The sequence below is a fragment of the Prionailurus viverrinus genome, chromosome E3 (assembly GCF_022837055.1).
Source record: "Prionailurus viverrinus isolate Anna chromosome E3, UM_Priviv_1.0, whole genome shotgun sequence".
NCBI classification, from domain to species: Eukaryota; Metazoa; Chordata; class Mammalia; order Carnivora; family Felidae; genus Prionailurus; species Prionailurus viverrinus.
In genome coordinates, this window is record NC_062576.1 from 39869544 (window position 1) to 39895980 (window position 26437).

The 26437-nt window shown below is 57.1% G+C and overlaps 1 protein-coding gene across 6 annotated transcripts; it reads right to left on the minus strand.

Annotated features, from left to right (window-relative positions):
- TBC1D24 (TBC1 domain family member 24) lies at positions 1–26437 on the minus strand. Of its 6 annotated transcripts, XR_007147720.1 has the most exons (9): positions 26382–26437; positions 10942–11061; positions 8634–9711; positions 7317–7475; positions 6166–6229; positions 5129–5224; positions 4687–4909; positions 2013–4317; positions 1–1325 (listed from the first exon to the last, which is right to left on the minus strand). XR_007147720.1 is itself a non-coding variant. In XM_047838060.1 (8 exons), exons 3-8 carry the CDS (start codon positions 9596–9598, stop codon positions 4163–4165), a joined length of 1662 nt encoding a protein of 553 aa, XP_047694016.1. In that variant the 5' UTR covers positions 9599–9711; positions 10942–11061; positions 26382–26437; the 3' UTR covers positions 1–4162. The 6 variants fall into 6 exon arrangements, 5 of the variants coding, with proteins under 5 accessions (XP_047694016.1, XP_047694018.1, XP_047694019.1 ...); XM_047838060.1 differs by having other exon boundaries at positions 1–4317; XM_047838062.1 differs by lacking the exon at positions 26382–26437 and adding an exon at positions 14622–14682 and having other exon boundaries at positions 1–4317.

Genomic DNA, 26437 nt, shown 5'->3' on the forward strand with positions numbered 1-26437 from the left:
CACGTTACAAAATCCTTTATTTTCACTCTTCCCAACTTAGACTCTGCCGCAAAGCCGACGTTCGGTCGCCACACGCCAGCGTATTTCCACTCGGCCTCACGATTCTTTGTGACACTCGTTCAGATGCTCCATTTTCCAGCCAATGACCGGCCTGCGCAAGAATGGAAGGTAAGATCATCCACACGACTTCCTCCTCTTCAGTCGTGAGCTCGCTTGCTTTTGCTGAGGTGAGTCCTCTGCGAGTCAGCGCACCTCAGCGTGAGGTCGAGCAGGGCCCACTCCCGGCCTTCACGCGGCCATGGCGTCCCCGGACCAGACCCGACTTGCAGGCCCCCACGGTCAGCGGTGCTTCTCACCGATGAAATGGCTTCTAGGTGCCCAAAACTAACTGGACAACTAGGGAACACGCTGTGGATTCAGCAATCCGAAGCAGGTTTTTAACAGCTGGTGCGTCTCCGAGGCACGTCATGGGTCAGCGTGTCTGCGTGACCGTGTGTCCACTGATTTTGCTCCTTCGGTCGCACACACAGTGTTAAATTCCACGCGGCTGGGTCAAGTGAGCACGTCTGCAAGTGTGTGAGGCATTTCATCTTTAGCAGCGAAGCACGTGACACCGTGCCTAACTTCAGGGCACAGTCTGACACTAACCTGATGAAGATCGTGATTCTGTTTTATGCCAGGTTATTTTTGAAGATCCACACGCTTTCCTGCCTAACTTAGACGCTGCAGGGTCAAGCGCTCGGGAGGTGTCCTTGGTGCTCCTGGCTTCACCGGGTAACTTCCCCACGCAAACGGGGCATTTGGGCGAGGAAAACAGTCAAGATGTGCATCCATGTTTGAGACCGGGGGTGTGCTGGCTAATTTATTTTTTTGACCGGTGTTTAGTCTTGTGAATTTTTTCTTAATGTTTATTTTTGAGAGGGGGTGGAGAGGGACAGAGAGAGAGAGGAAGACAGAGAACCCAAAGCAGCCTCCGTGCTGTCAGCGCAGAGCCGGATGTGGGGATCGAAGTCACAGGCTGTGAGATCATGACCTGAGCCAAAGTCGGACGGTCAACCTACTGGGACACCTAGGCAGCCCTAGTCCTATGAATTCTGAAGTCACTCTGGATTTAATAAAAATGTAAATATCTATACAAATTAAAACTATTCCTGGTACAGAGAAAGGGCTGTGGGAAAACTCAAGGAATCTGATTAAATCTGTGGTTAATAGCATTATATCCCAATATTCATCTCTGCTTGGATACATGTGCTGTACGAGGCCTCTGAAAGCTTGGTGGGGCCCATGGAAACCCGCTGGGCCATCTCTGCATCTCATCCATAAATCTAAAATTATTTAGAATGAAAAGTTACAAAACCCAAATCTGGTAAATAATAAATACTAAAAGACACTATACAGGCCTTATGGCTTCAGGAAATGGATAAGAAATTTGAAAGCCTAGAATCTTCAGAATTTTCTGCAACGAGTTGCCAGGAGAAACTCAAAAAATTAAGCACCCTGCTTATAAAAGTAGGAAAAGTTGAAATACTAATTTCAATTCAGCAATTAAAACTCTGAAAAATTCATAATACAAATGCCTTACTCTTGTATTATAAATTACTTTTAAAAAACTGACATTCTGAAGCCCTAAACGCATATGGTCCACTTCAACAAATTAATTTAATGAACTGATTCAAACTATGTTCTGTTTTCTTTTTAAGTTTTATTTAAGTAATCTCTACACCCAGTGTGGGGCTTGAACTCACGACCCCGAGATCAAGAGTCGCACAGCACACTCTTCCAACTGAGCCAGGCAGGCACCCCTCAAAATAAACTTCTAAATGTTTCTAGAAAAACGGGTGATAATTCATCATGCAATTCCATAAAAATTTGGCTATTTTTAACATCAAAAGCTAATTCTAGGTAATCAAGAAGAAACAACAGAGAATATTAACAAAACGTGTTCTATTTGGGAACACCTGACATCGCACAAGAATAAATAGGAATTAGACATGAAGGTGATAGTCACATACCTTTTAGTTCAGCAGGACAGCTCGGGAGACAACGTCAAAGTGGAAGAACCTGGGCGCTGCACGTGCACACAGAGACCGCACGCTATAGACAGAGACCCCGTGACTAAGCCATCATCTCCCTGCTGGGCTGGATTTCTTCGAGGGCCAGGTAGGAGCCTCAGGGCAGCCACAGGGACTCCTCCAGACTCACTCACCAGCAAAGAATTCCCCAGGCTCCAGAAGTTTGCAGAGGGAGCCACGCAAACGGTGCTTGGATATACCTCCAGTGGCTTACAGAAGGTGGTATTCAAAGGCCCTCAACACTCCACTGGTGACGCAGACAGGCATCGTGAAGGTGCAGCCTCCTGTGCCCCATTTGGTTGCCCACCCAGGGGAGCCCCTGGAGGCCCCTCTGGTTGAAGAGACCAGACTTGGACCCTCAGAGTTCATGTAACAAGACCGTGTTTAATGAACACCAAAGTTGCGCCACAGGAGGGCTGGGGCTGAGGGGGCAAGGGCTGCCGTGGTGTGTTGGCGGGGTGGAGGATGAACTGCGATACTGCCTCCGGCACCTCTCCACTCACTGGAGACTCACGCGGTCCCCCTCAGAACCTCTGAACAGTCCCACGGGGACAGCGGTGCAGGATGACTGGCCCCTTTTTACGGTTGGGGAAAATGGGTTCCAGGCAGGTCCACGGGCTTGCCTGAAGCCACACAGGGCTCCTGGTCCTTCCTCCTGCGCCACGGCGGCCCGGCTCAGAGGAGACTGAACTAGGAGGGCCAGTGCCCCACAGGAGGACCAAGCAAGATGGAGACAGCAGAGGCATCACGCGTGGGGACGCCGAGAGGCTGGCTGCAGCCACGTGGGGGCCAGGACCCCAGCACCTGTGGCCCAGGCTGCCAAAGCCCCCAGCACGGCTGCTTGGGGGTCTGTCTGTCTGCTCCCCCCTCCCGCCCCCTCCCCGGGTGCCCAGGCCCTCAGGACCAGCTGAGGGAGGGCATGGGGTGGGAGGTCACTCCCCACAGCACCCCCTGGCAAGTCTGCACGTGGTCCCTACAGTCTGCAGGGCGTGTGCAGAGCCAGGTGGGGCAGGGAAGTGGGCGACAGGCCGCAGCACGAGGACACCACACTGTGTAGCCAAACACAGGGCTGTGAGAGGCGCACAGAGGGGCATGTGGTGAAGGCGCCGTGTGGGAAGGATCTGGGGAGGGGGGGCCCGGCAACCTGGGGCCCGTGGGGATGGACAAAGACGAGCATGCCACGCTGAGGAGTCTGGACAGGATCCTGGGGCCACTGCAGGGACCGAGGGGAGCAGAGGAGGCCCCCCCCTCCCCCGCAGAGAGGAGGAAGGCTGAAGAAACCCCCAGGGGTCTGGGTTTCTCTGGACAAGCCTGTGGAAATGCAGCTGGCGGGTTTGGGGTCAGTGGCAGAGGGCCCGTCCCTGGGCCGTCCTGGGCAGCCTCTCCAGTTGTGAACCCACAGAGAGGCCCCGCAGGAGCGTCAGGCTCTGAAACACGAGGACACATAACGTCCTCTCCAGCCCTGCATCATTCCGGTTCTCCCTCCCTCAGGAGGGGCCCAGATCCTGCCCTTCCCTCTTTCACCTTGCAGCTCCTGTCCAAGAGGCGGCCACAGGAGGCCAGCACCAGAAGAGGACACTGGGTGAGAAGCTCTGGACAGTGGGAGGGGATATGGACAGGGGGCAGCCGCCAGGGCGTCTGTCTCTCCTAGGGGGCCTTCAGCAGCCCACCAGGTGGCAGCCTCAGGGCTCCGTTCAGAGCCATGCTAACAGGCCCCAGCAGGGGGCGCCATGCACCCACACTTGCCGGAAGGTTCCTTCTGCCTTTCGGAGTCCCCACCTCCTCCGCACCAAGGGACTAAGACTCAGGGGCTGCAAGATGCAGCCCCTTCCAGGCGTTGGGCACAGGATGCTCCACAGAGAAGCAGGGCCTGAGTCCAAGCAAGTCTGCGTAGGTCTGAGTAGGGCAAGGCTCAGGCAGCTGAGGCCCGGGCACCCCTTCCCAGCCCAGCACCAGAGCCCCAGCTGCACCCACATGCTGCCCACCACACGGAGGGGGGGTTCTTCCTTTACTGCCTGCCCCATGAAGAGGGGGCCACTGCCCCACCCCCACTCCACGGTGACAGCTCCGTCCCCACGTGCGCAGGCCTGTCACTGGGTGTCGGGGTCTTGGAAGCCCCAGGCCTCCACGGCAGCGATGAGGAAGTTCTCAGAGCAGAGGGGCTGGTTGTTGAAAGTATCGCAGTGGCCAGTGCGGCCCCGGTTCAGGTCCCCATCGATGTAGAGCGCTTGGCCGCCCCCTCCACCTGTGGGATGCTGGGGTCAGCGTCTGTCCCTCTGTCCAGCACTGCTCCCTAGAGGCTCTCCTCCTGCTCCTCAGCAGCCCCGCTTGGATGGGGACCCTGCCCCAGCCCTGCCAGAGACTTCTCTAAAACCACAGGGCTGGGCTTCAGAGCCCCTGGCTGGGGCCCCCACCGTGCACCCTCTGATCCCCGCTCCCACCCCTGCACCCACTCCAGCCCCAACAGTCCAGGCTCTCTTCCTCTGCCTGTCCCTCACATGAGGCACCCGCCACGGCAGGGGCTTCGGTACCCCCCACGACTTCGCACCCATCTCCTGGGCTACGTGACCGAGGGCAGGGAGGAGCCCAGCCTGGAGTGTGGGGAGGCGCCCACCTACGATGAGGCAGTCGTTGCCCCCAGCCATGAACATGGACTCGGTCTTGGAGGGCAGGTTGAAGTGCCGCGCGGACAGGAAGGGCGAGAGGCGGTCGGCAGGGTCTGAGGATGTGGGGCGGCCGAGAGGGGATGGAGCGGCAGCGGCCTCCAAGGACACTGGCTTGGTCAACTCCGGGTGTTTGATGACCACCCACTCGTAGCGCTGGACCTCAGGCTGCAGCTGAGGGCGGAAGGGCAGCGTGAGTCACAGGCACACACCCCCCACCAGTCTTTATGGGGGCCCGGGCCGGGGAGCCGACTGCACCGGGCAGACGAGGCTCGCCTGTGCAGTCGATGGATCACAAACAAGAAGGACGTGGGGAGGCACTCTGCGGGGGGAGCACTAGGAGGAGTGGGAGGCAGGGTCTCGCGAGCAGGGCCCCCAGCCGGACTCACTCACCCTGAACACGAAGCACTCTCCCGTCCCAAAGAAGCCCACTTTGCCTCCAAACTTGTTCCTCTCACTCCAGTCTGTTGACAGGTAAGCCCCACACACCTGGGGAGAAAGGCCGGTGGTGGGAGGCTGTGCCCCACCTGCAGGAGCACCCTCGTTCAGAGCCTGCTGGGGACCACCCCCCCCCCGGTGGTCACCGATAGGGGGCGCTGTTGGTGTGCCCGAGGGCAAAGGGCAAAGGGTGCCCTTGCAGGGCATGGGGCGGGCGGCGAGGGTGGGTGGGTGGCTGCCTCCGCCGTCATCAGCGTGTTTGGGATATTTCTGTTTCCCTCCTTGGCCCTCAAGCATGGGAATGAGCCCACTTCCACACTCTGACTTTGGGCATCAACCCCAGGGATGCTCCTTACACAGAAGCTTCTGAGAGGTGACCCTGCTCGAGAATGTTCCATAACCTCCAGCCAGCCAGCAAAGTGCCGACTCAGTCCTTGGAGGGGCTGCAGGCAGCGTGGCTGCAGGCTTTGCCCGAAGCGTCTGACAGTGAGTCACCTGCTACAGTGCAGACGCCCAGGCTCCTCCTGGAATCCCAGACACGGAACCCGGAACCGGGTGAGGAACCTACCGCTCCCGTGGGTGCAGGTGTGGGAGCCACAGAACCAGGAGCCTCTACCGCGTGCACACGCCCCTAGGATGGGGGCACGTGAGTTCCGACTTCCCTGGGTGCCTCAGAGCACTTAGCAGAGGACAGGGCCGTGAGAGTCGCCTGTCATGGGTGGAGGCAGGGCCCTGCTCACGGGGTATTTGTGCAGGGCTCGCTCCTTGAAGCCAGGCTCTGTGCCGCCAGGCTGCTCAGCAGGGGCCTGCAGCCCCCCAGGGAAGCGGGAGGCCCTCGGTAGTTGGGGGTCAGATGGAGAGGCTGGATTCACCTCTCTGTGCAGGGTGGGCTCCACTCTGCGCCCCTAAGAGAAGGAAGCCTGGGTGGAAGCTTCAGGGGGGCACCCCCACCCCCGCCCCAAGGCTCATTAGTGGCAAGGGCCTCTCCTCACCTCCTTTTGCGTGGTCTTGATGAGCAGGAGGGTGGGCTCATGTCCTTCACACTGGAAATAAAACCTGGGGGCAAAGACCACACATGCCAGGCTTCCATCCCACCTCTGTGCCACCTCTGGCCACAGCAATCTGGCGCCCGTAGCATCTGAGAAGCCCAGGCTGTCTGGAGGAGACGGGTCTGGGAACTGTGCTTCCTCATCTCCTGGGGACCAGGTGTGGTGGCCAAGGACCCGGCAGCACCGTGGCCCAGACATTTCTTAGCCAAGACGGAGCCCGGGCCTGGCAGCCTCAGGGCCGAGCAGTCAGCTGGCCAGGACCGTCAGCGCTGCTGCGATGTGGGCAAAAGCTGCATGGCAGACGGCCCTCAGCGGGCACAGCCACGTGTCAGGAGCTTCAGGGAAGCGAAAGCCGAGGAACCTGCTCTCGGAAAGCTCACAGGTGCCCGGGGGGGGGCCTGAGCCTGTGGGACACGGAGTGCACGAGGAGGCTGGACACAGCATCCTGGTGGCACCAAGTGCCCGGAGCCTTCGTGGCAGCCCTGGTGGCCCAGCCTGGCTGTCCCACAGCAGGCCTCCCACACAGCACAGAGGCAGGGACCAGGTGAACGTGTCTTTAGCTATGCTGTAACAGTCATGTGGGCTGGGACAGCTCTGCCTCTGTCACCTCTGCGGGGTCACCTGTGACCTGAGCCAGAAGCTCCTGAGGCGACCTGCCATCCAAGGCTGACTGGGGCCGAACCTGGCAGAGCTGCCTCGGGAGGCAGGGACACCCCGGACTCAGCTGTGGACCAGCCAGGTGGGGCTTGGGCAGCAGGGGCCCAGGGCCTACCGCCACAGGTCTTCCTGTGCTAGGATGAAGTTCCTGTGTGGGGGTTCCACCTCCCAGGGTCGTCACACCTACACAGGAGCCTGGATCAGTGCTGTGTATTCAGGGCAGCGACCCCTGAAGTCTGGGTGGCTGGGGAGTAGGAGAAGCCCAGAAAAAGGGGCTCTCAATTCTAAGGCCCCTGAGGAAAAGGCAGGTAGATCCCGGGGCCCATCCCCAGACACTACCCACACTTCCGGGGTGTCTCCACGGCTTGCTCCGTCCTCCCATGTGTCAGGCCCTTGGAGCCCGTGCCTCGGGCCGCTGCCGGGCTCCCGGGTGTTACCTGGTCAGGCTGTACCCGTGCTGCAGCGAGGAGAAGAGCAGGAGGGGCTGGCAGAGGGCAAAGCGCTCGGGGACCCACGACCAGATGTCTCTCATCTCCTTCACACTGACGATCTCTGAGTGGAAGTTCTCCGCGTGCACCGCCAAGTGCACAAACTGCCTGGGGAGAGTGGGGAGGGCTCAGAGTGCAGCCCTGGCCACGCCCTGGCCACGCCCCCCGCCCGGGAGCGTTGCCGAGCCTCCCGCATGAGCTATGCCTGAAGGGGGCTTCTCTGCTATTCCCGAGGAAACGAGGAAAGGAGGAAACGGGACTGGGGGAATGGCGCTGAGCCCTGGAGCCCCGCTCCCATCAGCTACAGAGGGGAGAGCACTCAACCTGGGTGGGGACAGAAGCACGTCTTCTCTAATGAATGGGGACACAGAGTGAGCCAGCTCTGACAAGACAGTGCTTCAGAGCCAGCCAAGCACGGACAGACAGCATGTCTGAGGCAGCTGAGCAGACAGACAGACAGACAGACAGACAGACAGCTTGAAGAGCAGCCAGGGTTTAAGGCAGCATTGCCAAACCCAGCCCCAAGAGCCAGAGAAAGCAGCTGGGCCCTGGGATAGCCAGGACGGGAGATGGAGAAAAGCCAGGAATGAAGATATGGTTTCCAGACCTACCTTTTAGAAAGTGAAACACTGAAAAACAGGGGGAAGCAACGGACACAGAGAAGAGGAAGAAAAATAAAACAGACAAGGACAGGTTAGTGGCAAATACTGATGGCCAGGACGAACCTGCCTTTGGCCCAGGAGAAAGGCCTCCACACCAAGGGCTCGGTCACGCCGAGATGGTGTTGGGACACCGTGGGCCCCTCCCAGCCTGGCTTCCCAGAGGAGGTACTCAGGGCAGGGGGACATATCCAGCAGCCGCAAGAGCAGCCGGCAAGGGAGCACAGACCCCAGGTGGGGGACAGAGCAGGGGCTGCTTTAAAATGATCTGAGGCAGTCAGCCGGGCCCACCGCCAGACCTTCTGACTCCATGGTCAGCATCCAGCGTCCATCTCCGCCACCGGCCTTGACCCTGAAGGCAGGACCCTCCCTGCACCTTCTGTACCCGCAGCTGCCTGAGCAGCCTGTGGCTGTAGCCAGAAGGCCCCCTCCTCACTCCCATGGCTTCCTATCCACGCAGGGCTGGCTGCCAGGAGGCAGACCAGGAGCCTGGCAGGACTAGCTCAGGCCCCAGCCCCCAGGACGCATCCCACCTACGCCCTACCCTAGTGGGCCCCTCACCTACCCAGGGGCGGGCCACACCCAAGGCCCCAAGGGGCCTGCCTACCTCTTCTGCTTGACGGTGATGCCTTTCTGCTTCAGAGCTTTCTCGTTGGCCATCTGCAGGAGCTGAATCTCCTTCCGGGAGAAGAGGCGGATGGCAAATGCTTTCTCCAGCAGCTTCTCAGGAGACACGGTCTTGGCGATATCCCTGACGAAGGTGCGAATGTCCTGCTTCACGCTGTCTGACTCGAGTGGCTGCCCAGCCCTCACCTTGTGGAAGAACTTGAGGATCGCCAGCGCCACACGGTACAGCACCTTGTAGCCTTCCACCAGGAACACGTCGAAGACGCGGGCGAAGTGGCCGAGGGGCAGCTCCCCGAACAGCCAGCGCTGCCAGTCCGCGTAGACCTGCAGGACGTCCTCTGACACGGCCACCATCAGCTTGTGGGCCGCCTGGCAGTACTTGTTCACCAGGTCCCCAAACGTCATGCAGGAGGACTCGAAGGCCAGGAAGCTCTGATCCACCAGCTTCCGGCTGGGGTCATTGCAGGCCAGGATGCGGCAGGCATTCTCAAAGCACTGGGCCTCGTCCGTGCTGTAGTGCAGCAGCAGGGCCACAACCGCGGGCAGGGCGGGGCAGAAGGACACATCGGGGAACTGGTTGGCGATGCACAGCAGGATCTTGCGCACGGCATCCTCGCCCCGCGCGTTCAGGCAGTAGCTGGGCACCTGCGTGTTGTCCACAAACTCGGGCAAGGGCAGGCTGCTGCTGCTGTGCTTGCCCACGATCTTGCCCACGATGTCGCTGTATACGCTGGCGTCCGGTGTGACCGTGCGGCAGGGGATGTCCCGGATCAGGCGCTGGTACACCTTCCCCCGCAGGGCGTAGCTGCGGGCCCAGTAGCCCTGGCGAGCCAGCTGCTTCAGCTCCTGCGGCTCGGTGCAGCTCAGCTCCTTGGGGCCCAGGTCCTGCACGGCCGCGTCCATCCTGTCTCTGTCCACAAAGCAGTTGTAGCCCGGGGGATCCATGGTGCGGAGCGCCCAGCACGGGGATCCCAGGCTGCCGGGAGAGGCACGGAGCGACTAAATCCCCCAGCCCCGTCTCCTAGGCTTTGCTGCTGACCTCTTTGCCATCCTGTACCCTGTCGGATTGAAAGTCAGGCTTAATGTACGCATAGGTTATATGTTAACCACATACGACAGTTCACATTTATTTTTTTTAATTTTTTAAATGTTTTTATTTATTTTTGAGACAGAGAGAGACAAAGCATGAGCAGGGGAGGGGTAGACAGAGAGGGAGACACAGAATCCGAAGCAGGCTCCAGGCTCTGAGCTGTCAGCACAGAGCCTGACGTGGGGCTCGAACTCACAGACTGAGAGATCGTGACCTGAGCCGAAGTCGGACGCCCAACCGATTGAACCACCCAGGCGCCCCGAAAGTTCACATTTTAAAGAGCATGTTTTTATTTTCATTTTTCTATGAAGTATTAGGAGGGCTTCTACTTAAAACAAATGGAGGGGCACCTGGGTGTCTCAGTCGGTTAAACGCCTGACTGTTGGTTTCAACTCAGGTCATGATCTTGCGGTTCGTGGGTTCGAGCCCTCCGTCAGGCTCTGTGCTGACAGCTCGGAGCCTGGAGCCTGCTTCGGATTCTGTCTCCTCCACTCTCTGTTCCTTCCCGTTAGCTCTCCCTCCCGCCCTCTCTCTCTCTCTCTCTCTCAAAATACACAAACATTTAAAGAAAAACAAGATGAGTGGGTATTTTGAGAAGTCACTATGAACTCTGGAGTAGAACTTCTTTTCATGCAGTTACTGGAGTAGATCACACAGATTCTGAGTAATGAGAGCCTAAGGCTCTGATCCCAGAAGGGCTAGGCCAGCCAGATCCTGCTGAAGACAACTCTCTGCCGGGTGTGGGCGGGCCCCCCAGCCCTCCTTCCCCGCCAACACCGGGGCGGGGGGGCTCGCTGGACAAGAGCACCTCAGCCAGTTAAGAGCTGCCCAGTGTCTACTCCCTAAGGCTCCGGGCCTCTGCAGCTGCGCCGAGCACGGCACCACACAACTGCTCTGCCCCACCAGCCCTGGGTCAGAAGCCACAGGCCAGCCCTGAACTTTCTAGAAACGCCAGCTGAGTTTCAGGTAGGCCTTCCAGAGAAGACTTGCTGTGGGGGAGTAAACGGGAGGGCTGAGAAAGAAACAGAAGGTGTCACTGCTTCAAAATTAAGAGATTTCTGGGTCCACAGGAGCCAGAAGTATCACACTGGGGGGTCTGGTACTGTCTCTCCATTACGGGAAACTTGTGAGATCCAGGCGGACGTTGCACACAGCGAAGGTGTGCTGACACACCCAAGAGCAGCATGTGCCCACGCACCTCAGACTAGCCTTTCCGCCTGGGACAGTACAGGGTCCAGAGACGTCATAACGGTTTGCTTCAGCAAGTTTCAGTAGATGGCCAGATCATTCCAGTTTCTCCTGCATCTGTAACATTCATCTGAAAATACGAAAAGGAAATAATACCTTAAAAACGTGGAGTGGAAATTAAAGAATTATAGCCTAAAAGCTGTATATGTGAGAAGCCCCTCAGTGCAGTGTGGCTTTTCTCACTGTGGGAAAACATGTAGAATTACCAGGGTAACCGTCTCTGAATCTACGGAACCGTGGCAGGAAGTGCAGTCACACTGTGCCCTCACCACCACCGTCCCCACAACTCTTTCGTCTTCCCAGCTGAAACTCTGCCCCCAGGACGCATGGACTCCCCCTCCCCCAGCCCCTGGAGCCCACCCTTCTCCTTTCTATCTCTACCAAGGCAACAACTCTAAGAATCTCACAGAAGTGAAATCACACACATTTGTCATTTTGTGACTAGCTTATTTCACTGAGCATAATGCCTTCAAGGTTCATCTAGGTTATTTTTTTTCAATTTTTTAAAATGTTTATTATCTATCTATTTTTGAGAGGGAGAGAAAACAAGTGGGGGAGGAGCAGAGAGAGAGAGGGAGACACAGAATCCTAAGCAGGCTCCAGGCTCTGAGCTGTCAGCACAGAGCCCCATGAGGGGCTCGAACCCACGAACCATGAGATCATGACCTGAGCTGAAGTCAGACACTCCGACTGAGCCACGCAGGCACCCCGATTCATTTACGTTTATAGCATGCATGTATCAGGATTTTTTTTTAAGATTATTTTTTAGAGCAGTTGCAGGTTCACAGAAAAGTTGAGAGAAAGGTACTGAGATTTCACACATACCCGCTCCCTCGTCAACACCCCCCAGGGGAGCAGGGCATCTGGTCCAGCTGAGAAACCTGCATTAAGACGTCATCATCACCTAAAATCAGCAGATTCATGAGGGTCTGCTCCCAGTGTGCATTCTAGGAGTTTGGACAAATGTGTAACGACACATATCCTCATTACAAAATCATACAGAGTAGTTTCACTGCCCCAAGATACCTCTGCATTCCACCTACGTGTCCTGCCCCCCCATTTACCAGAATTTCATTCCTTTTTATGGCCAAATAATACTCCATTGTGTGACCAGAACACATTGTGCTTACCCACTCATCTCTGAGTGGACGCGGGCTGCGGCCACCTCCTGGCTATTTGTTGTAAGTAACACTGTGAACACCGGGTGCCCGGGTCTGGTGGAGTCCCGGCTTCTGGCTCTTTTGGATACGTATCAGTTGATACTGCTATTTATTTTTTTAATGTTTACTTATTTTTGACAGAGAGACAGAGCGAGCGTGAGTGGGGGAGGGGCAGAGAGGCAGACACAGAATCTGAAGCAGGCTCCAGGCTCTAAACTGTCAGCACAGAGTCCGATGTGGGGCTTGAACCCACAAACTGTGAGATCATGACCTGAGCCGAAGTCAGACGTTTAACCCACTGAGCCACCCACGTGCCCTGACAATGCTCTTTTTTTCTTTTTAACTTGTCTTATTTTTTATTTTTTAAAATTTACATCCAAATTAGCTAGCATATGGTACAACAATGATTTCAGGAGTAGATTCCTTAGCGCCCCTTCCCCATTTAGCCCATCCCCCCCCAACAACCTCTCCAGTAACCCTCTGTTCTCCATATTTAAGAGTTTCTTCTGTTTTGTCCTCCTCCCTGTTTTGATATTATTTTTGTTTCCCTTCCTTGTGTTCATCTGTTTCGTCTCTTAAAGTTCTCATAGGAGTGAAGTCCTAGGATATTTGTCTTTCTCTGACTAATTTCGCTTAGCATAATACCCTCCAGTTCCATCCACGTAGCTGCAAATGGCCAGATTTCATTCTTTTTGATTGCCAACCAATACTCTGTTGTACATTATACCACATCTTCTTTATCCACTCATCCATCCATGGACATTTGGGCTCTTTCCATACTTTGGCTATTGTCGATAGTGCTATCAACATTGGGGTGCATGTGTCCCTTCGAAACAGCACACCTGTATCCCCTGGATAAATGCCTAGTAGTGCCATTGCTGGGTCGTAGGGTAGTACTATTTTTAGTTTTTTGAGGAACCTCCATACTGTTTTCCAGAGTGGCTGCACCAGCTTGCATTCCCAGCCCCATCACTGCTCTTATAGGAGCTTCCCCATAGGGAAGATTAACTAAGGTTTTGTGACAACACTCATTTAACACATCCCACAGCAGGACCTCATCCACAGCAGGACCCTGTGTGGGGCTGGGCTGGAGTTTCCCTGCTCAGAAGAAAGGAAGCTTTAATGGGAGCCTGGGTGGATCCTAGGTGGGAAAGTAGCCAGGGGCACCCCTTCCTCCCCAGGCCCTGAAGGTTGGGCCTATGTGAACCCCCAGAGCCACACCCAGGCTGCACCCCACAGTCCCCATGTGCAAACTACCTATACTTTTCGTATGTATGTATGTACTCATTCATTCAAAGTAATCTCTACCCCCAGTGTGGGGCTTGAACTCACAACCCCGAGATCAAGACTCTTGCGACGGAGCCAGCCAGGCGCCCCACCTGTAGGGTTTCCATCCCTCATTCTCTGAGCCCATTACCCTCTAAAGGGGACCCCAGGCCCTCCCTGTCTGCGTGAAAAGCAGCAGCTTCCTCTGGGGGCAATAAACATGTTTATGAACAGAACAAGATCCAGGCAGGACGGCACCAATCCTCATTCAACTGGCCTCACATCCGGGTTGAATATTAAACTGGAAACTCCAAAAACCATTATCGCACCTACAAAGTTCCTTCAGAAGGACCTTCAGCGAGAAGCAGACAAAGCGTTACAGCAAGTAACCCAGGGACACTCTGGATTCAGGGCCTCCGAGGCAAGGACATGTTCAGGAGACCCCGAAAGTGCTCCCTGGACCCCCACAGGCCTCCTCCTAAGGTCCCCACCCAAAAAGAGACCTTGGCATTTCTGGGGCCGGGCAAACAAGGTTTGCGGTGACATCTTCAGGCATCTGTAAGACCAGCTCCAGGGTCGTTTCCTTAGTTGTTGTTTTTAAACAAAAAAGGCAAATAGTACGAAATTACAGAACAAAAATGTCAAGTTCTGTTTCAGCTATCCCCCCAACTGTCCCTGCTCCTGTATCTGAAGAGAATCACTACTCACATTTTAGTGCATATCGCGCAAAGCCCTTTCCTTAGACTGACAGATACACTCATTCACAGCCAGGCTCCACTGTTTAAGCTTGCCGCTGGGAGGGAGAAGCCAGAGGGCAGGAGACAGACCAAAAATTTAAAATCATCGGGTCGAACATCACGCTCTGGAGGTCAGCTTTGGAGCTGCTGCGCCCCCTCCGCAGGGACCCCTCCCCATGCCCCCCTGCACCTGTGGCTAACCCCCCTCCCCCGTCCCCACAGGAACCAGGCCACACCTGCTCCCCACGCTTCCACATCCCTTCCACGTCCCCCACCTGTACCCGGCGGTCAGGGGCAGAGAAGGGAGGCAGGAGCTAACGCAGAGACCATCCGGTTTTCGGTCAGTCAGGCCTGCCTTCCAAGTCCAGCTTTGGCGCTTGTTTGCAGGAACCTCACACAAGCCATCCCTCTTCCCCAAACGGCGGCGGGTGCCAGTGCGAGACACGGAGCCGACGGATACGACCCACCTCGTGCAGCCCCTGCTGCTCACCCTCAGGGCTCACTGGCTGGGGTGTGAGGGCACCGTGCAGACAGGCACACCCCCACTCACTTCCCCTCATCCGTCTGTGCTCTGGCAGCCCGGGGAGGGGAGGGGGATGGCCAGCAGGTGCCCTGGAACCCCGCCTTCCTTGGGCCTCCAGATGGGGAGGGAGGTATGCTTTTTCACCAGTAACACTGCACTCGCCTAAAGGCCATCCCCCCACCACTCTCGGCAGGGGAATGAGGTGGGGGCGGGGCTGGCTTTCTGAGGGGACACCTCTCCATCAGCCCTGTGGGAGGAAGCTGACCCCAGCTGCCTGCAGCTCCCTGAACTTGGAATGGAGGCAAGTATTTTGTGTGTCCTGTCCTCGGTTCCGGGCCTAGTCTGCAATTCCGGGAAAATAGAAAAAATTCCACTCATCATCCTTTTAGACTCACAAGAAATGCAGACAGTGATCATCTCAGACACTGGGGACACAGCATGTCTGGAGGGTGACAGCTACTTTATTAGGGTGCCCGGGGTGGACCTCTCCCAATTTGAGCTGAGGTGATGAGAAGGAAGCAGCCGGGAGGGCAGAGGAAAGGTCACCATGCACAATGTGGAGAGCAAAGGCCCTGAGGCAGGACCAGGCTGGTGTGCTCCAGGAAGAGAAGGGCGTCCAGTATGGCCAGGGCACAGCAAGCAAGGGGAAGAGCACAGAGACATCCAGGGGCTGGATCATGCACGGGGAGGAGTCTGGATTTTCTTGTAAGGGCAGCCAGAATCAGGGAAGGGAGGCGATCCAACCCATGTGCCAATTGTGGTGAGGATTAACTAAGTTGGCTCAGAGAAAGCACTCCGCCTAGCCTGGCACGCAGGGCAGCTCAGATGTCCCTAGGGCTTCTCATTACCGCCCCACAGGGTCTCCTGGCTTGGCACGGGCTCAGAGCCATTTGGGGAGTGACCGGGACCTGGTGGGTCAACACGCGATCGGTCCTGCAGGGGGGCCCAAGTACAGCTCCTCCTTGTGGGGTATGTTCTCCCACATCCCCACACAAGTCCTCTGCTCTCTCTTCAGGGACAGTCCCTCCAAATGGCCTGCTTTCCCCACCCCTAGAAGCCCCCTCTTCCGGTGCTCTCACTTCCCTTTCCCTCACACACGCCGGGCCTGTTTTCAGAGTTCAGGGTAGCTGTATATGGGAAGCAAGAATTTCTTAAACGGAAATAAAACACAACTCTCAGTGGAAACGTGTGACCTCTCTTTCCCCCAAATATTATATTGCTATGTTGGTGACACTTTGGTCCAGCTCCCCTTCCTGTTGTGGTGACCACCATACCCTCGGGCCACGTATACCATCCTGAGTGCCAAGTCAAGTTCACATCAGGCTCCGGTGGATCCGCTGCACGGGGGGGGGGGGGGGGGGGGGCCTTCCCACAGGCCCCGGGTGGCTGTTCCTGGGGAAGGAGCTCCTGTGAAGCAAACACCCTCACTGGGTACACCTCATGGAGTCAAATCAACTCCGCCCTCCAGGGCAACAGGAAGAGAAGGTGCCGGCCTGGGGTGGAGGAGCCCAGGTGCCCCAAACCTGTGGGCTCTGGTCCGTCGGGTACACGGTGGCCCGGTGGACAGGAGCTGGATGAGAGGGGAGAGCAGACACGGCGGGAGGGACGGGGGGGTAGGAGATGCCCAGCAGCAAGCCCCTGGCACCACCTGTTCAGGTAGGACCCATCCCACCCGGGTCCTCAGGGGCCACAGCAGCTGGCTGCCAATGGCTTCTGCTTTGCATTCCCATCTCCCTTAACCCTGACAAGTCAGCAGTGTGGGGACTGGCTCCACGTTATGGACGAGGACACCAGGCACAGAGAGGGGCCCCTGAGTCCTCCACACAAGGTGGTCCATCCCAGGTCTGTCAGCCTCCGGGGAGCTCCCAGTGACCCTGCTGTGCCCACCACCCATCTCCCACTTCAGGAGTGGACAGTCACCTGGAGGGTCAGCCCCACCCAGGCTCCCTCCTCAGCACATGCAGGGCCAGCTTCTCAGGGTCTCACTGCTGTCCCCCAACACCACGCAGGATCTGATGAGTCATGAGACCTCTGCATTTCCCACCTCTCGGGTGGGGAACGTGATTTTCCACAACACTTGGATATGACAAACACAGATGTGCACACGAAGCCCAGGTGATTCCATCGTAACCACTCACTGACACTGGGTGCTGTGCCTTCCTCCCAGGCCGTGCCTCCCAGGGGTCCAGCACACCATGGCTCCCCTCACCCCAAATTTTTATTCATTTGACAAACTTGTGTTGACATGACTCTTCTGTGCCATGAGAGGCCAGGCAGGGCAATGGGAGATGACCGAGGCGAGGTGTAGACTTCACATGAGCACAGCAGCAGGGGCGATGGTACCCCGAGTGTACAAAGAAGGGGAGTCAGCCAGATGCAGGAATGGGGACGGGCACATGGGGCAGCTGAGGCAGGTGGTGGTGAGTGGCCAGGGCTGGGATAAGAGGGGGCTGGCCGATGGCCCTGCGTGCCACCTGCACTAGGAGACTGGACATCACCCCATGCAAGGGGGACCTCTAGGAGAGTCTCAGCAACAGGTGGCATGATCAGAGCCACTTTTCTTTTTTTAAACATTTATTCATTTTTGAGAGTGAGAGAGACAGAGCATGGGCAGAGAGGGGCAGAGAGAGGGAGACACAGAATCCGAAGCAGCTCCAGGCTCCGAGCTGTCAGCACAGAACCCGACACGGGGCTCGAACTCACGGACCGTGAGATGGTGACCGGAGCTAAAGTTGGACCTTAACCGACTGAGCCACCCAGGCGCCCCAGAGCCACTTTTTTTTTTTTTTAAGTTTATTCATTCTGAGAGAGCGAGCGAGCATGCGCACACTCAAGGGCAGGGGAGGGGCAGAGAGTGAGAGAGAGAATCCTGAGCAGGCTGCACCCTGTCAGCGCAGGGCTCGATTCCATGAACGTGAGATCATGACCTGAGCTGAAACCAAGAGTCAGACATTTAACCAACTGAGCCACCTAGGTGCCCGATCGGATCCACAGGCTGGAAAAAAAAAAAAAAAAAAAAAACCCTGGTGGCTGAGAAAGGAGGGCAGAGTCCAGAGAAGAGGCATGAGAAGGAGTGTGATAAGGCCAGCCCCTGAGTGGACCCAACACACTGCCCAGGAGTGGACTCCACCAGAAGAGGTGACCCAAGGCAGACACCCAAGCCAAGGACAGAGAACCTGGCCCAAGGCAGGGGTGAGTTGGCAGAGCAGAGGGAAGTAGGCACTCACCAGGATCCTGACCCACCCCCCACCGCAGAACAGCTCAGGCTGCCAGGGCTGGGCCTGCTAGGCCTTAGTCACCGTGCACAGGACAGGGTGGCTGGTGTCACAGCTGTGTCTCAGCTCTTCCTTCACAGCCTGAGCAATCCCACATCTGTTCAGGGAGCGGGACCAGGAAACAAAGGACGGAGAAGGAGGAGGCTGTGGCCCCAGCTGCGTGTGCAGGCGCGTGCACGGATGCCCTGAGTCCCAGGAGAGAAAGGACGGCAGGACGGGGAGGGAGAGGCAGTGACGTACTTGGTTCTGGGCCTGCGGAGCTCCACGTGACAGGGAACTGCTCCCCTTCCCAGGCAGTGCCCCCGAGTGGAGTTCAGAGCTTTCCCCATCTCTAGGTGGCCCCTCAGCCTTAGAGATCATCATTCCCTCTCAAGGTGGCGCCTGCAAAAAGGCCAGGGTGCAGCAGAACCAGGAGCCCCTCCACACGTTCTTGGCACCAGAGCCGAGCACACAGAGGTGACACCGTCCCTCTCCAGCCCCTGCAGCGTGTCTGGACCAGAAAGACAGAACCATCATGGGACGTGTTTGCTGCCTGAGACGGAGATGCTCCGAGTGCAGAGGCCACCGGGCCAGGCAGGGAAGACAAGCCGCGTGGGAGGGGAAACGGAGCCTCCGGGGAAGGAAGAGGGAAGGAGGTGGGGGGGTCACGACATGTCCCCGAGGCTGTCTGGCTCACACAACCCAAAGGGGCAGGGATAGGCCTGGGCACTGGAGCAGGCCTGGAGTGGGGCATATTCCAAGGTGGGCGATGACCACCGTCTCCCACTACTCTAGAACATTCTTCTCAAGTGTGAGTCAAATCTGACTTCTTCACAAGGTCCAGTCCTCCCACCCGTCTGTCGGGAGGCCAGGAAATGCCCCATTCCCCCCCAGGAATCTGCCGGAGGCCACGGGGACAAAGCTGCAGGACACTGTCTGGGACCTGGGTGGGGCACACTCATCTTCCCATCTTCGCCCTCAGCTGTAGGAGGACTCCCGATTGTGCAGATGGCTGGTGGTGACAGCGTGGCCCACTGGGGAAACCACGGTCACCGACCCCCCACATTCCCTTACTGTGCTGCCCCGCATTCACCCACCCGACTCCCACCTCTTCTTGCTCTGGAACTTGTCTGCGACGCACAACACCCAACTCGTCACCCTCTCCCCGAATGTACCCTTTGTCCTTCTGGCCAGAGGGGACTCCCCCCTGACCTTAACCCCTCTGTCTGGGCTCTCCCCGGACCCTGCCCCCCTCCATCTGGGTTAGACATGACCCCCCCCACAATCTGGGCTCTCCCAGGACCTTCTATCTGGGCTCTCCCCAAACCCCACCCCCTTCTGTTTGGGCTCTCCCCGGACCCCACCCCCCTCTATCAGGGCTCTTCCTGGACTCTGTCCCCTCTACCTAGGCTCTCTGGACCCTGCCCCCCTTCTATCTGGGCTCTCCCTAGACCCATTCCTCCTCTATCTGGGCTCTCCCAGGACGTAGTCCTCCTCTATCTGGGCTCTCCCAGGACCCTGCCCACGCGCACTCATCCCAGCTCAAAGCCTTCGCTGCAGGGCATTAGAGGGCAGAGTAGGCACTCATAGCTTGATGATCCCCAACTTTAGAAGCCTTTACATCTCTAACGCTTCATCCACATCTTGGTCAGCCCTGAAACGGCTCCACCCAGAGATGGTGTGTCACCAGCACCCTACTCTCGGAACCCCACCCAAGCGCTCTTTACTGTCCCCCCCCCCCGCCCCCACACGTCGTGACTCCATCTCCCCTCACCCAGCAGCCCCTCTTCGATCTACTTCCTCGCCTACTCAGCCTAGACCTGCCCGCCGAGCCCCTGGTGCGCTCTCTCAGGCGCCAGGCACACCTACAGGAGGAGTCGGCCCTGCACACCATCCGTACAGGGAAAAGATGATGCTGCCTTGGTCACGGCCCTCAGCGCCACCGGCCGGCACCCTCTTACCCTCCACACTAGCCGACAGCTGCACACCACCTGTGGCCCTCGCCCTCCCGCTGTCCCTCCTCTCCACCTGACTCTGCATCCCGCAGCTTGGCCCTGGATCTCACCTCCTGGGCACCCCAAGTCACCTGCCTCCTTAGCGCCCCCTCTCTGCTTTAAGAGCCCCTGTGCAGTTCCAGCTCCATCTCCTCTTCTTTCCCTCCCAGTCAGGCTTCTGGAGAGAGCAGGGTGCACCCATCTCCCACCCCTCCCTTCTCGCAAGGACACCCTTGGGCTCTTATCTCCCTGAAGCAGGCGCGGGGGACCCCACTGCTCTCAGCTCTCCTCTCCCTCCTGTGTCCGTCCCCTCCCCTCTCAGCTCCCGCTATCGTTCCTCCCCCTGTCTCTTAAATGTGGCTTTCGCAGGGGTCCACACTCCTCTCAGCCTGAAATCGTCTTGTGAGCTCAAGTCCTGTGACTCCAACTGCTTTCCTAAGCGTCTCTACCGCCGTTGAGCGACTCGCAGATCACCTCTGGACGGCAGCGGAAAGCCTCCCCGGCTGCACCCTCCCGCGGGACCCAGCCCGGCGCACGCGCCCCGTTGAGAAGGGGACCAGGCAGGACACACCGACCTGCTTCCCGCCTCTGCCCAAATGCCCCCTCCTTCACGGGCTTTCTCTGACCTCCCAGGCAGGGCCGAGGGCGCCCTCACTGAACTCAACCCCCTCCTGGCATCGGCACGCTGTTGTGATGACCTACCTGCTTATGAGTCCAGCTCTTCTAATACACAGTGATTTTTGAACCTGGGTACCTCACACCACACCCAGCGTCCCCAGGAAGGAGGAAACAAGAGAAAGCAACGTGGAGACTCAGAAAAACCCCAAACTGCTTTAGCCCAAGAAGAAAATTTAATTCTAAATAACAAGAGGGAGCATTTGCCAACTTGTACGCGTGTGACCTTCCCAGCAGGCATGTTCGCACAACAGGAGAGCGGGCTGTGCTCTGTCGCAGCCCGGAGACACAACACAGGGATTTTTCAAATATTAATGGCAACTGGCATATTGCACAATGACCGCCGGGCGGCCAGTGACTGGGGAACTTGATAGTGGGCGCTTTGCTGCTGGCACACAACAGAGGGCACGTGCCAGGTACAAGGGGTGTGACCATTCACGAGGCGTTGATCTTAGCACAGCTGGCTGGCCTGTCTGCCTGTCTCCAGGCAGAAGTTCAAATGCAGGTCTTACCAATGGCATCTGAGCCTGCGGCATGGGACAAGGAACAGGTCCCTGTTGGCCACTCAAAACAGTTCCCTGTGTCCCTGGGGGGCAAAACACCTTTCCCCCAGCCTGGTCTGGTCTGCCCACAGGCAGGGGCTGAGGTTCGAATGGGGCTCGGTTAATTCAGGATCTTTACCTTCTGAGCAAAACAGGGTTCTCCCAACAGGTCTGGGAAAACACCCCCAGGGCACATGGTAAATAAGCTAGCAGCACAGAGTGAGAAGCAGAAGAGAGCCCCGCCCCCGTCAGCAGCATCAGAACTCTGACTGGTCTGAATTCCAAACACGGTGCCTGGGACAGGTGTGCCTTAGACGACTGGCCACCGAGCAGGTACTCAGCAAGTATTTTTAGACCTGACAACAAAGCTGGGGTAAGAGGGAGTCCTGCAGCTACAATGATTTAAATAGGTATTCAAAACACTTCCTGGGCGCCAGACTACCCAATGCTAGAATACAAAGATGCAAATTCTCAGCGAGCTTCTGCCTGTGGGACCACGAGAACGGACTGACCACACCAACCCAGGCACAGGCGTGAGGAGAGGAAAGCACAGAGAGTCTGGGACCTCAGCTGGGTCCTGAAGGATGAGGCAGCCCTGGCCCAGGAAGCAGCAGCAACAGCACAGGCACAGGACAGGGCCTTGGAACACAGCCGCTGCGGGGCCAGTGAACCCCTCAGCTGTTGAAGAGGGCAGGGCAGGGATCGTCACTCACAGCGTGGATGACAAGACAGCTCTACAGATCAGCCATACAGGCTCCAAGAAGCCAAAGGGCCCAAGAACGAGGCCTGGGTTTCACTGGGAGACACCTGCTCCCCTGTGCTGGACAGCGAGGGGTGGGCCAGCCCGGAAAGGCGGGAGAAATTAAGTCATAAACCTGGAACCTTCTAAGGCCGGCAGCTCTACCAAGATACGAAGGCTAGAAGGATCCTTGTTGGAAAAGCAATCACTGAAAATGACTAGGGAATGCTGGCAAAATGATACAAGCAAAGGCTAAAGGGGCGGAGAGGTGAGGTGAGCTTTTGGCGGGAGCAGCCAAGGAGCTCCATCTAGAACACTAACAGTAAGGCACTGATTGGTGACAGAACACCCACAGGTAAATGACAACCCTCACTGCGAGGGGTACCCAATTAAAAGCGTGTAACGATTAGGCAGACACAGTTTCAGAGGATGGGAAACAAGCCAAGCCGTGCACAGTGTGTTCCCAATCATCTGTAAAAGGAGAGGGCACGCTTGGGTGGGATGGAGGGAGAGCCCATGAGTGCTCGCACGTGACCTCTGCCAGCAGATCCTTGCGCAATCCTCAGGGGAGACTGATAAGGTCCCACAGCCAGGCAGTGGGGGACAGAGCTGCACAGGACACAACGAGATCTTGTCTCCGGTGCCCTAAGTGAAGAGCATGTTCCGTCAGAGGCAAAGATAATGGCTAACAGCCCCCTGTGCATTTATCCAAAGGCCAGCCCAGCCCTGGGGGGGCCTACGCCTCCAGCCCGGTGGGGCCACATGACTCCTGAGGGCAGGTAGGGGCTCCTTTTGCAACACTGGCCTTTCCCCACCCTCTCCCCCTCGGCCCCCAGGTGTGGGAGGCAGCACCATATACATGCCCTCTGCATCCTCAACAGAGTCTTTCCCAAGTCCCGCTTGCTGCCAATGCTGATGTAACACACAGAAACCGGGGTCCCAGAAGGACAGCAGGGGGACCCTGAGACTTCTGTAACTTTGAATGCATCTCTGGATGTGAAAAACACTTTCTTCAGCATTCTTCATGGTTAGAAAAAGTGTTTTTCAGAGATCTAACTGTAAAGAATGCTCCAAGAGGACCAACCCTTGGTCTAGAGAGAAACGAGTCTTTTGAGATGAGTGACAATCTGGAAGTTTCCCAAAAGGCAACTAAACACCAGGAAGGCCCTTGGAATCAATCATCTGACTTTGCACCTCTAGACTCTCACATTTTGCTGAGATCATTCGTTCGTTCTAACTAACAAACTGGGGCTCTGTGACAAATAAAAAGCCCACTATCCTGCCCCCAGGCCCCAAAAGGCAAGCGGTTATTGATTAGACTTCCATTGTCACCTCCCCGCTGCTGTACGAGAAAACACCAGCTGTCTCCAGACTTCCTTCTTCTCTTGCTTACTCCACACACTCTCCTGGTGAGGCCCACCCCAGTCCACGTGGCTTCAGCACCATCGGAAGGAGTCCCCAAAACGCAGTCGAGCCCAGGACGTTCTCCCTGGCTCTAGATCCATATACCCATCTGCCACCGGGAAGCCTTACTTACTGGGAAGTTCAGCATCTGCAAACTCAATGTCATTGCCTGCTCCCAAGCCAGCCTCCTTCCGGCACCCTCTGCCTGTGTCGTGGCAATGGCAAATGCTGTCACCCAATCTTGGGAGTGTTCCCTACACCTCCTTTCTCCCTGACCCTCCCCAGCCCTGAAGCCACTTGTCCCAGGGGCCCGCTCTCCTTTCTGTCCCCCACCACTCTTCCTCTGTGCTGGGCCTACGTTTCAATAGGTGGGCAGCTTCCAACTCCGTGCCACCCGTCGCCAACCCACCGTGGCCATCGACGCCCGGTCACCCCGGGAGGACACAATCTGATCAGTCACACACAACCCCAAGATATCCTGGTGGCTTCCCACTGCTCTCAGGGTAAAATTCACACTCGGGCCTGGAACTCAAGGCCTCTTCCGACCTGCCACCAGCCTCGCTTTCTCTGGCCTCACCTTCCTCTCTTCGCTCCACCTACTGGAGTCCCCACCACCCTTCTTGCAACAGCAGGTTGCGAAGTAGCTGTGCCCTTGTGACTTCAGGCAGGCATACGCTGCCCCCTCGCCCGGAAGGCCCCTTCCCTCATGTGGCCTTGCCACATCCATCATCTCCATCATCTCCTCGTTCTCCAAAACGTAGCTCACGTCCTTCTCCAGAGTCCCTACCAAAGGCCAGCAGAAGGCTACCCCTCTCTTTCCATCGCAAACCCCAGTCCACCTCCGGCGGCGCGCTGGCCACCCAAACGTGTAGCCACAGAATATGGGCACACGGCCTCCTCAGGTGAAGTACGACTTCGGTAAACCTGTGCTGAAAGCTTAATGAAAGTTACCAAATAAAGAAATTCAAGAGGATTCTTCATAAAATGCCCTGGTTTTTTTTTTTTTTTTTTTTTTTTTTGGTCTGTTTGTTTCCTTTGATATTATCTCCATTTGCAAAGTGACACTTGAAACAGCCACTGAAGCTGCTGCTTTGAATCGGAAAGGGCTTCTTTCTTCCACAAGCGGAGTTGTCATAACAGGAAAGGTATGCCTCAGCAGGTAAAACATTGAACAGGGTGAATGTTAAGTGCTTTTTTATAACCTGCTTCATTGTTCTTATGTACTTTAAAGCAGAAACCATCTCAAGGCAAACACTTAAATCCGTCTTCTGGGGCTAGCTCAAATGGTAACGAGAATTAGGAGCAACACGGTGTGCCCAAGGTCACTCGGCCTGCCAGACAGTCCTGGCAGCAGTGGTCAGTGTAAGCCCAAGAGGCCCACCTGCACAGGAACTTGTGGATTCAGGGGGGTGAATTTTACGACTGTTATGAGAAGCCTGCCTAGATGGCGTCTGCGTTTCCCCGAAGGTCACCCTTAACCCACACGAAAACTAGTTTTAGCATCTCAGTTCATTTCACAGCCTTTCAGAGAAACACCCCCCCCCCGCCCCCCGGTCCATTCCATGCCAGACAATAGGGGACCAAAGATGAATGTGACATGGCCCTCGCCCTGTCCACGGGGAGAGGCAGGCTTTAAACAGAGCACTTGCCATCCGATAAGCACTTCGGGTAAAGGCTTTATCTGAGGGCTGAGAAGATTAGATGAAGGCCGACCTCCAGCTTGAAAGGAAGTGCACATGAGGGTCATACCACTGGCCAGAGAGAACTGTTAAACCTTTGTGAGATTTCTTCATCTCTTCTTATCTGGGGTGGTTTCTCCCAGACTGGATCCCCTAAAATGAACAGACCTTGCAAGATGGTCTCCAAGACAGTGAAGCAAATGTTTACAAGCAGCTGCTACGTGCCAGGGACAGAGAGGGAAGATGGAAACCTCGCTCTCCAGTGGAGGAAACAAGCTACATCTGCCAAATAAAGGGGTGTTTTATTTTTTCTGCATTTGCCTGGAAATCCCTGCCGACTCCAGAGCAAACATACATCAAAATAACAAAAACCACCTTGGACTGCCTCTGTTGGCCCTAGAGAGGCAGACAGACTCCTGGCTAGGAATCGGAAGCTGGGGAAACACGGAAATGGCAGCATCACAGCCACGAGGCCCATGCCTCCTGAGCACGCGGCTAACCTAACAGTCTACCTGTGCCTCCCCGCAGCTCAGGTGGCTCTTAGACAACCTTTGGCCTTTAATGTCAGGCCAACGAGTGGCAATCCAGGAGACCCAAAGCGACCCTTTCTGCACTGAGTGAGGTCATCAATGAAAACCTCTTGCCAAGCCACCAGCACCCCTGCCCCAAAAAACCATGCCCAGGTGCAGCCTATCCCCGCCCTCCAGCTGTGCTTACTCAAGGCTCAGGAAAGCACAGCGCCCGGGGCCCTGTGGAAATGCTTCCTTCTGCCGGCAAGGCCTGCAGGACAGCTGCCGCCTGGCACAGCAGTCCAGCCAGCCGAGGGCTCCGAGGCAGGGTAGACACACCAGTGGCAGGTGGGCGGGCGTGTCATCCTGGGGCAAACCGAGGGCCCAGAGGAAAGCACTTGCAGGTCTTCAAGGGCAGAACGTTATCAGAGAATCTGTTGCAATTTCGAGTCCAGAAGAGGACTTCCTACCCCCGCAGAGCCGGAAAGTGCCCGGAGAAAAAGCCTGACACGGAACAGCTCTTTCCGACGCTTTGCCCCCGGCCGGCCACCCACCACGCGGCTGATGGGGGGGGGGGGGGGAGGCGCCGGCCCTGCCCCCCGAGGTGGGGGTCCGGCGGGGCCGAGGTCGGCCCCGGTCCCGCATCGCGCCCTGCCCGGCGCTCGGTCCGCGGGGTCCGGCAGGGGATGGCGGGCACCGCCAGGCGGACGGCCGGGGGCCCGAGAAGCGCGGGTTCCGGACCCCCGACCTGAGCCGCGGCCGGCCCCCGCGCCCTGCCTGGGACGGAGGCCCAGAAGCCCGGCACCACCTCCCCTCCCTCAGCACTCCCCTTCCACCGTGACAGCCGGAGAACCGGCCTCGTGCCGGGCCGTCACGCCCCCCGCCCGCCGCGCCGGCCGCGCACCCACCTCCGCCCGCCGCGCCGCTTCTCCTCAGCTCTCCGTGCGACTGAGCGCGAGCCGTT